Source organism: Acinonyx jubatus, chromosome D1, assembly GCF_027475565.1.
Source record: "Acinonyx jubatus isolate Ajub_Pintada_27869175 chromosome D1, VMU_Ajub_asm_v1.0, whole genome shotgun sequence".
In the NCBI taxonomy this organism is placed as follows: domain Eukaryota; kingdom Metazoa; phylum Chordata; class Mammalia; order Carnivora; family Felidae; genus Acinonyx; species Acinonyx jubatus.
This window is the reverse complement of record NC_069390.1, coordinates 111,766,491-111,777,355: the sequence shown is the minus strand read 5'-3', so window position 1 is coordinate 111,777,355 and position 10,865 is coordinate 111,766,491. Positions and strand designations below refer to the sequence as shown.

The 10,865-nt window shown below is 46.3% G+C and overlaps 1 protein-coding gene across 1 annotated transcript; it reads right to left on the bottom strand.

Moving 5' to 3' along the window:
- Positions 1-434: 434 nt before the first annotated feature.
- Positions 435-8,731, bottom strand: LOC106976485 (stromelysin-1). Its single transcript, XM_053204191.1, has 10 exons — positions 8,507-8,731; positions 7,500-7,744; positions 7,261-7,409; positions 7,012-7,137; positions 5,275-5,439; positions 4,941-5,088; positions 3,875-4,008; positions 3,292-3,451; positions 2,097-2,200; positions 435-828 (listed from the first exon to the last, which is right to left on the bottom strand). Exons 1-10 carry the CDS (start codon positions 8,609-8,611, stop codon positions 728-730), a joined length of 1,437 nt encoding a protein of 478 aa, XP_053060166.1. The 5' UTR covers positions 8,612-8,731; the 3' UTR covers positions 435-727.
- Between the last annotated feature and the right edge of the window lie 2,134 nt (positions 8,732-10,865).

The window sequence follows — 10,865 nt, the reverse complement described above, 5'->3', positions numbered from 1 at the left end:
GGTCAGGCAAAGGGGCTCCACGGAGGGAACAGATACGTAAAAGGAAAAGAAGAAGAGCGGGTGTGTTGGATTTTCTCCACCTGAAAAATAAAGTGCACGAACGAGGTGACTTGTGCTAACCATAGGATCCCGCTTCACAATTTTCTCTAGAGCCTTCCCTGCAAGATCACTTCCCTAGATCCTTCTCCTGGGGTATAGCAGGAACACATACGACGTCTGGGGGGTGGACATAGGGACACCTCTTCTTCGGACACCAGGGGAGGACAAGGGGCACATTGTCTTCAGTTCGGGATGGGCTCATGGTGAGGCTGCCGCCATGGAGACCCTAGTACTGACACCACTGGCCAAGGATCTCAGGCTGCCTTCTGTTTCACCCCTACCCCACCCAAGATTGTGAGGACGACTCATTCTCGAAGCAAACGAAACAATAAAGCAACTGGCTGATCGTCTTTATTAAATAACAAGCAAACAGTCTATATACAGTCAGTCGTCTCGCACACGAGTGCTCTCCCTTCTCCTGGGGAAGCTGCTCCGTGTGACCCGAGTGCGCGCCGAGCAGCCTGCTCGAAGGGCCCGTCATAGGTGAGGCTGACCGGCCAGACACGCAGCTTATCCTCGTGCTCTGTCAGTGCATGTGCAGCAGGAAGCGAACCGTGTCGGTTCACAGAGACTCGGGTGAAGAATCATCGGCTTCGCTTCAAATGCCCACGTGGTGCTTCTAGACACGTCAACAGTTCAACCAGCTGTTGGTCTTCAACACGTGTGTCACTTTCTTTGCGTTGGGGTCAAACTCCAACTGCGAAGATCCACTGAAGAAATAGTAAAACCCTGGAAATGCGGACAAGGGAGATAAGGGGATATCTGTTCAAAAACAGAAGTTGGCAACATGCAGAACTCAGAATAGTAGATGATGAAAATTACAGAGCGTTTATAGAGTTTCAATGTGTGTCAGGGATGATGATAAGCGTTTTAGATGATTGTTTTTTCATTGATTTCTGCAACAATCCTATGAGGGAAGTATATCTAAGTCCATTCTATAGATGAGTAGGTGAAGGCTCACAGTCTGCTTGCCCGAGGTCACCCCTGGGCGGGTTGGAGACGGCACTCCATTCCAGCGCATTCTGGCAGTAAAGCCAGGTTCAGGTCATCAGGTTATTCTGCTCTGATCAGACAAAACTCTCTGCTTCTGTGGAAACTGTGATCTCTTTACTTTCGTTTTTCCTGACAGCCCTCCTCCCCTTTCCTCGCTTCATAGCCTGAGGGTCACGTGTGGCCCCAGAGAAGCACAGAAACTCTTTCCAAACACCACAGGACCCTTTACGGCTCTTCCATCATGGTGCTTGGGTTACCTTTCGAGAAGGATCACCAGCCACCAGCCATCTCTCTTTGATTAGGGGAAAAAAATGTATCTTTTTAAAAAACTTTGTGCACACGTCAAAGCAATGACAGTAATGCCTTGGTTTGTGAGCATAATTTGTTCCAGAATCATGCTTGTAATCCAAAGCAGTCGTACATCAAACCAAACTGCAAGGACCATTGGCTCAGTTGCGATCATATGACATTCGGCATCACGTACTACTCGTATTGCAAGACATCACTCGTGTGTCAGGTTAAAATGTACTAGAAATGTTTGCTTGTCTTGCGGAATACGCACAGAACAAGTTACTCACAATCCAAGGTTTTACTGTATTTGCAAGTGAGCCCTGTGGGCAATGGCTGACTACTCAGGAAAATCTCCCAACAGGATGGAGGGGAGGAGAAAGCCAGCCAGTTAAGAAACTTGGCCACACCCCCGAGGGGTTTTATAAGGACACGGGAATCTGAAAGACAACAGCTCTAGAGGTGAGGAAGTGACCCTCAAGCACTTTGGTTTTATCCACACGGACAAAATATAGGGATTTGTGTTGATTATTGTTCTGATTCAAATCAACGTACTATATAAAGTCGTCATAGAAGTGGTACAGAACTTCTCATTGAAATCTAGGGGAGGGAGGTGGAAACTGGTTGAAGGAAACCCATCATCACAAATCAATCCAGCTGCCCTCTTCCCTCTGACACCGAGTGGCCCGTTGCCAACGGAGCAAGTACCCTCTTACCAAATGCTTCAAAAGCAGCATCAACCTTCGAGTCAACCCCTGGAAAGTCGTCTGCTATTTTCTTGGGAAAGTCTGGCTCCATGGACTGTATCGTCTCATCAAATCTGCATCCAGTCAAAGAAACACAGCTCAGCATTGCACGGAGGCCACGTTACCCACATTCTTAAGTCATGTTTGGTTTCATGCGGAATTCTAGTAAACTTTCTAAGTACTGCAAATAAATGTCAAACGTGTTTAGCACTACGGAAATATGGGACTTGAATGGAACTGTGCACTCAGTTCTTAGAGCTGTGTCTCCACCAGGACCAGAGTCAACAGCCCGATCTGGAAGATGTTTGTTACCATATTTCTTAAGCCTGGACAGAAAGAACCTTAATCGTCTTTCAACCACAAAGACACAAAGGTATGTATGAGCAGGTACATACAATGGATTGGCTCATTTATCTCAAATACACATCTCAAGTTCTCTAGCATGCTTGACTCCTATACGTCCTCCCCACCCTGCACATCTGGATTTCCTACGGCAGCCTGTTAGGAAAAGGCAGAGTGGTGAGAAGGAAATCACCGTGAATGTGTTTTGGACTCAGTGGCTGGACCTTGGTTGGTCTGCCCAGTTGTGTGGGCGGTCAGCCCAGGAATCAGCCTCTGTGTGAGTCCTGGGTTCTATCCATAAAACTTAAACAGGCAGCACTAATGAGGGGCGGAGCTTAAGGGAAGCCCTTCACAATCATAGGGTAAATTTGGGAAGATGAGACAAACACCCAGGGAGGCAATGAGTCCACAGGAAAGGAATGCTAAACTGTGGCCTGGGTTCTTGAGGCTTCTTTCAAACTCTGGGTTTGGAGTCCGGCAGGAAAGGTCCATGGCGGGGGGGGGGGGGGGGGGGGGGGGCAGTGCGGGGACTCGAGCCAGGACTTTAGGGGGAGTGGGCTGGGGGAAGGGGCGAAGGAGAGAAGAGGCCGTCCAGGCAGGTGGGGCAACAGCAGAGGGAAGGTCCAGCCTGTGGCACAAGGGCTCAAGGCAGGAGCACTTAAGAAATGCCGATTACCAGGCGCTGCTGCGTTGGAAAGTAGGCGTGTATCCGTCCTCCTCGGTGAGATGGAAGCAGGGCTGAGAGTGAGGTGGGGGTCCCTCAGGGAAAGAACCTAACGTCCCTAATCAGGCTCCATACAGAGTCATTCCAACCGCGTCTTACCGCCAGTATTTGTCCTCTACAAAGAAGTATGTTTTCTCCTTTTCCTTATCAAAAAGAGCAGCATCTATTTTCGTTACGCTCGGAGGAAAACCCAGGGTGTGGATGCCTTTCGGATAACCTGCTTGTACCTCGGTTCCTCTGATGGCCCAGAACTGATTTCCTGTTAAGAAAAATAACTCACGGAATTACTTCATTATTTCTCCATTATTTACCTAATTACTTATAAACGCATTTAATTTGTAAAAGTTAAGCCTTTGAGTTTTAGAAATACTTGTTAGCGCCTTTGGTTTTCGTAGTAAAAATGTAATCCCCGCCTCAAAGTGGGCATTGAACAACAATGTGTGGATTGAATGAATGAACACAAATCAAAGAAGGGAATTTACAACTCTGAGTCACGTATGTTGCTATGTTCATTTCTATCATTTGTAAAACATAAAGAAAATAACATCCCTTCCCTTCTTCATTACCTGAGAGCAACAATGTAGACACAATTTGTGATAGTAGAGAAAATCAAAGTCCTATTCAATTTTCCTGTGAAAGGGTTTATTTCAACAAGTTAGAGAAATTATCGTAGAATAATTACCTTTGAAAGTGAAAACGATATCCTTGCTAGTCTCTTCGTATGCGGCATCCAAGCCCGAAGGTAGAGATGGCCAAAACGAGGAGATCAAATAAAACCCAGGTTCAGGCGTCCTGAGGGATTTGCGCCAAAAATGTCTGCAATATGAATAAAAAGAAATGAAAACTGAAACCCAGACCTTCGCCTGTAGCACATTTTTCTCATTGACCTGCCTCACCCATCTTCCCGCATTCTCTCATCCTCTGGCTGGATGACAGGCAGAAATTAGGTGTACTTCCAATGGGAAAATATGTTTTCTTTCTCCCGGGAAGCCTGCACCAGACCTCCTGGCAAAGAAAAGTGATCCTGCGGCAAAATTAATTAGCCAAATGTAACCTCTAAATACCTACAATTCACGCACACTGCTGTGTGTGGGACAACATGGCTTACATTTTCTTTTTTCTTTTTTTTTTAATGTTTGTGTATTTCTGAGAGAGAGAGAGAGAGAGAGACACAGCACGAGCAGGGGAGGGGCAGAGAGAGAGGGAGACACAGAATCCGAAGCAGGCTCCAGGCTCTGAGCTGTCAGCACAAAGCCTGACTTGGGGCTCGAACCCACGAACCGTAAGATCACGACCTGAACCAAAGCCAGACACTTAACCAACTGAGCCATCCAGGCGCCCCATGGTCTGCATTTCTGAAAAGACAGACCGGTGTGTGCATGTGCGTATCTGTGTCTGCAAGTATTTTTTGGTGTATGCATGGAAACCTTCTGGAAGGATGTACAGGGGTCCTTGAGTACGGGGATACCCTAGGGAACCCAGATTAGTGTGGTGAGGGAGACGTGCTTTCTACTTTCTGCCTGTTTGTGCAGCTTGAATGTTCTCTTAAGTGCATGTGTATCCGGCAGACAGGAAATTATTGATTCAATGTAACACTCTCCTGACTCCATTTTTAAAGGAGGTGAAGATAAAGTTGCGATTCTGAAGTTGGACTTTTGAAAAGCAAGCATGACTTATAGGAACAACAAGGAGAGGACAAGAATGTACGTCAAAAGAATAGATAGGGAAATAGAATCTTCTGGTCTGACCTGTCTTTAAAGAACAGGATTTCTCCCCTCAGAGAGCTGACGGCATCGAAGGACAAAGCAGGATCGCACGTGGCTGGTGTCCCAGGTTCTGGAGGCACAGATTCCGTGGGCCCCGCGGGGCCATCAGGGGATGACATAGGGGGAGGTCCTAAAGGAAACAGATGTGGGGGATCAAACATGAGGCGAAATGGGATGCTTCTGTCGATTTCTATGCTTCCCAAACACTCTCTGAGTGCATTGCGACGAATTGCAAATGCTTTGTGCAGCATTTTAAAGCTTTCCCGAAGACCATGGCTGCAAAGCTCCAATGCCTCCTTTTTCCAGCATCACTCACCATACAGGGACTGGATGCCATTCACATCATCTTGGGCAAGGCGGAAGCGGGTCAGGTCTGTGCGTGGGTTGTAGACGGGATACATCAAAGCTGTGGGGTCGGCCGAGTGATAGAGACCCAGGGAATGGCCGAGTTCATGAGCAGCAACGAGGAATAAGTTGGTCCCTATTTAAGAAATCATAAATAATAGTTCCTAATCCCTTAAGCACATGTACATCACACAAGTCAGCTGTATTTTATTGGCTTACTTACTGGAAGCACAGAGGGCCTTCTTTGCCTTGTTTTTTGGTTGACTGATCGATTGATAACACACTTAACGGAAAGCCTAGCGTTTTTTAATGCTTCTCATTCTCGAAATCAGTCTTCGAGACAAAACATCCAGTGTGTCCACCTACTGCCCTCTCCCACCTCAGAAGCCTATTTACTTCATGAAAACAAGGTCCTCTTTCTCGTACTCCGGAAGGGAACCGACCCACTTGTTTAGCACATTCATAAATATTTCTCTTCATTTGTCAATGAAAAGCTAAACACTGTCTCAACGTATTAATGTTTGCCAGTTATAGTCTCAGTTAAAGGAATCACAATTTATTCAACTCAAATCTGAAACCCTAAACAATCATACTTTTGTATGCAGACTGTTGCCTGCATAATTTTTCAACCCCAGTATCATTATTAAGTACACATTGGGTCTGGAAATATTAGTAATGATAATTGTCATAGGGCTTGTTAAGATTGGTCTAAAACATAGCATGCCTAATCATGCCCAGCATTTGTCACAAAAGAGACTTTGACCACGCGAACACTAGCTGCATTCATATTTTCTTTTTCCGCGTATTATTAAAAAAAAAAAAACCCAGGATGCTGACATTAGAAATCGTTGGGTAATTACGTTTGACACGCGAAGTTTACTTTTGCGAGCGTTATCTGTGTAACTTGTGATCCTACTAAAGTCCTCATTTGTGACTTTGCAGGAAGAAGTTGTTAATTTGATCAAACCAAAGAAATTTATCCAGCACTAACCTCACATTTGTACTCCCTATAGATATTCTGTTTGCATTATGATTATAAATCCCAGAAAATTTCAGAGGCTAGTATTATTTGTTTTAGCTAGTTGTTTGAAAACGTTGGAAGTCAGTCCTCAAAGTATACAGCTATGAACTGAGAAATACCGTCCTACCTAAAAAAATTGGGCATTGTATTTGGGGGCTAGTGTCTCCCTTTAGAACAAGTCCCTAAAAACTCCTCTTAACCTAGAGAGAGTAAAAGGCTGATTTACCAGAAAAACCTAAACGGGGACCTCAGTTTCTGGAATTTAACTCCCATCTCCATTTTGAAGAGTACAGAAGACATTTTCCCCAATTTGGATATAAGCACTGTCAAGGGCCCATGTTAGCACAGAGGCAAGGCAATACGTGGTCCCTTGGATATCTGCAATTCAACGCAATGAGAAAATACTCTTAAGGATGGTCCTAAGGTCATACTAGAACCATCGTCCTCAAAGAAGTACTTCAACGATGCCTCCATAGCGTGCTTACCAAGACAGAGAATAAACTTTTTAGACATCTGAAAGTGTTTTCAATAACGATCAAAACAAAAATACATTCTATTTCTTGAGCCATTTGGGAAATCTAGAACACACCACTTCTCGAAGATTTGTAGCCTCTCAGAATTTTCTAAATCTAAAAAAAAAACACAAAAATAACCCACCCAAATCATTCTGAGAGATGTGCGACTCACCTGATGTATCCTTTGTCCACTGCTCATCATCGTCAAAGTGAGCGTCTCCATTAATGCCGGGCCCCGGCGCGTAGGCATGACCCAAAATATTTCCAGGTCCATCAAAAGGGATAAAGTCTCCATGATCTGACAGAGAAAGTGTTTTTATTTGAAAGACAGGTAATTAAAATACCTTTGGAGTCTTCCTACCCCCACCCCCCACAAAAGCACTAAATAAATGGATGCATTTCATATTGTTTTGGTTTTTACCTCTAACTGCAAAAAAGATCATTATGTCAGCCTCTCCTTCGTAAATCTTGGAGAAAGTAAGTGGTGTCACCTCCTCCCAGGCTTTCAGAGCCTTCTCAAAGGCAGAGTCAACAGCCTCTCTCGGCAAATCCAGTGTATAATTCACAATCCTTTAAGAAAAAAATTGAAGAGATTATTTTCTCCTGTGATGGTACTTGGTAAAATCGCAGTGTGATGTGAACACCTCTTTGGACCCCTACCTGTAGGTGAGGTGCGTTTTCCTCCACTTCGGCAGGCCAGGGAAGGTGGTGAACTGGCCCACGTCGGGAACGCCGCACCGGGGCTTGCGTATCATCGCCAGAGTGTCAGGGTCCAGCTTCCCTGTCACCTCCAACCCGAGGAACTTCTGCATTTCTCGGATTTTTTTAATGACAGGTCCGCTGTCCCTTCTTCTGACGAACTGTTTCACATCCTTGGCGAGGTCGTAGTAGTTCTCTAGGTATTGCTAGTGGGGTAGTAAGTATAGTCATGATTTTTAGCCTTTCGTGCTAAATTGCAGCTGCAGCCCTCATCTAGTTCCGGTATTCCTCCAGTGGCTAAAATCAGAATAAGTGTCATATTCCATTCCACTCTTCAATTACAGATTCTTCCTTGCGTCTGTTTTGTCTCTGTTACCAACTAACGTCTGGAGCTTAGTCTACTCCCCAAGCAATGACAATGGCGTGGAAGCAGAGACCAATATCTAATGAACTTAAGGCAGAAACACAAAGCAAAAAGGCTTCTTTGGGCATATTTGTGTTTCAGTTACACTTATTCAAGCCCTTCAACTTTCTACTTTGTGCTTCCCCCGGGGACCTGACTTAAGAGAGAAAGTTGGACAGATCTCTGGGTCCGAACACGACACTAGCCATGTAAATACCTAGCTTAACTTCCCCTGGATTAAAATACCTAAAGAAGTTCCATCGCAAGATGCATTTAATTACACCCTCCTCTTGTACTCCTGCCCCTCGAGCCCCAGTGCTGCTGCTCCCAGGGGGTCAGGATCTTAGGCAAACACCTAAGGTTTCTGGCCTCTGTTTGCTCCTGCATGAAAGGAGACACAGTAGGCTGGGGAGACCCCTCCACATCCCACACTTCCTAACCTCCTGTCCCTGAACTTCTCCTCCACAGTGAGCCCGAAGCATCCCGTGTGTTTATGAATGGAAAGCAGGGGTGGTGTTCCCACTCGGCCCTGCCAATGCCTGTGGGAGACGCGTCCATCAATTACCTGAAGGAGGTCCATGTTGCTGTCCTTGTCCTCTGCGGCTCTGTCCACTGGATAGGCTGAGCACACGGCCACACAGAGCAGCAGTAGAGCCGGAAGATTCTGCATTTCCACTGGCTCTCCTTGGCTCTTTGTCGTCTTAGTGCTTTCCTCTCTGCCTACCTTCTCCTGGGTCCGCCGAATAGAGCCCTGACTTTTATAGGGCGACAGTGTTGGTTTAGGTCACCCACAGCTTGACTCATGACTGCTTTCATCCGAATGGCAGCAGGACCCTGTCCAAAAATTCCAAATCCAAAGTAGGATGATACAACCTACTTTACTAATTTCTCTCAACCTTTCCAATTTTGCAAATCAAAACAGTGATTAAGCTCCAGGAAATGCTTCCTGTCTTCGTAAGATGAAAACTAGGGCTGTTTTTTTTTTTTTTTTTTTTATTCTGGAAAGAAAAAGTGACTGGAATTTACTAGACAATTTCTGTTTGCGGCGTTTGAGAGGAGAAATAGGCTGACTCGGTAAAAAGTCAGAATTGAGTAGGACTTCTAGATGCGGTCTCATTTTAAGAAAAACGTACTTAAAATCAAATGTAATGAGATGTGAGTCAATGAAAAGCTGTGCATCCGTAGCTAGAGTCTTATTAGTTTCTGTCAAAACGGAAGAAGCAAGATCTAGAATAAAGCTGGAAGGGAGAGTTCAGTTTTTGAGTCTTTGATTTGAAATACGTGCTGTTGGTATCTCCTTGGGTTCCTTAGTTTTTGAGGAGAGAAAGCTCAAGGGGAGGAGAGAACAAAGATCGCAAAGAAGGGAGTGTATGCTTCTCTTCTGGTCTGTGCGGGTCTGTGCCTGGTGTATGCTCACCTTCTGGTCTGTGCGGGTCTGTGCCCGGTTTATTGGCAGGTGGCCCTCCTGGAACAGGGGCTCTGTGAAAACAGTGGCAGCATTGGATGATTTACTTTGCGCAGGACTGGAATTCTCTGTCAGTATCTCCGACACATTTCTTACTCTCTTCCAATCCCTTTCCCTCCACCTTCCATTCAAATTCGTAGACAGTTTGAACTTCAAAAACAAAAGCCACCCTGAATGGTCTCCCCAGGGTGCTCACCTGTGTTTTCTCTCTTCTTCCCTTTCTCTCCCTGCCCCTCCCCTGGCTTCCTCTCACTCCTCTTCTGTGACCTGCGGAGTGGGCTGTGTAACAGGTGCTCGTCTGGAAGACAGGAGACACCCCCAGGGGAAGACCTGGTTGAACGTCTTACAATCCTCCGGCCCCCTCTCCCCGACCCACCCACCTCCCTTACCCTCAGGAAAATAAAACAGCAAGAGAAGTGCAAATCCTAGAGGGCGAAATTCACAGTTGCTAAACGTTGGCTGAGGGCACATTTTATCCGTCACCACACTTTGGTTTTCCTTTGTCTGCTTGCCTATCCGCCGGCCACGCGACGGACGGCCGGCCAGTGCGAACCTGTGAAATGACCCACGTGCTGTCCGTGTCCAGAACATTCAGTAAGGGCAAGTGCTGCTCTCGATGCCTTACTGGCTTTACCTTTTGTCTGCTTCTGAATAAACACCAGGGGTAGCTCATCGAACGTGCATCAGAGATGTGGTAAGACCCTGGATGGAGGCGCCCAGGTGACCGATGGCCACCGGGCAGGGGCTGGGCATCGAGTGTGAACACTGGCGTTCGGACTCAATTCTGTCGAAAGACACCTCATTCCTTCAGAGGAGAGAATTTGGACCTCGTCTTGACCGAAATCAGGGGGAACGCTGGTCCTCACTGACGTCAGCATAGCTGAAGGGGCTGGGACTGGGGAAGCGGGTGGGTGGGCAGGGGAGGTGGGCGGGGGGACGTGAAGCACAGGTCTCGATTCCTTCTGGATCAAGGGTTTTTTCTACATTTCCTCTGGTGTCATAACTCAGAAAACACATTTCAAGGTTACGGGGAAACCTTACAGACATCACGTTTATTTTCCCAGATGTCCAAACAGGATTGGCACAACGGGCCGCGCTGTTGTTCATGAAATAAACGCAAGAGTCTGGTCGTCCAGAGTCTGTCCTCTTAGAAAACGGCGTCTGAGAGGTCTCGGGAAGTCTCGAACCTGCAGAAGAGTTCGTTTTTGGTTTCTTAGTGGTGCCTTGCACCCACGTCTCTTGTGGATTTTTCCTGCTGGACTGTTGACCTGTCTGCCTCCCCTCCATCGCGGGGGCTCCTCGTTCATCTCTGAGCTCCTAGTGGTGAGCATAGTGTCTGGTGAAAAGCAGATACCCCAGAACTGCTGACAGAATTCATTAATGTATTAGTTATGAATGAAGGGCTCACAGGAAAAAGCAAAGAGGTGAAGGAAAAGTTAAAAAAAAATACTCACAAATC

What these genes read in the sequence shown, in the direction of transcription:
- LOC106976485 (XM_053204191.1), bottom strand. Translation starts at nt 8,611, where the DNA reads ATGCAGAATCTTCCGGCTCTACTGCTGCTCTGTGTGGCCGTGTGCTCA. An exon ending in TGGCATCCAGTCCCTGTATG is followed by an intron (nt 5,089 to 5,274) that starts GTGAGTGATGCT and finishes TGTTTCCTTTAG; the next exon opens with GACCTCCCCCTATGTCATCC. An exon ending in TATCGTTTTCACTTTCAAAG is followed by an intron (nt 3,452 to 3,874) that starts GTAATTATTCTA and finishes TTTTCTTAACAG; the next exon opens with GAAATCAGTTCTGGGCCATC.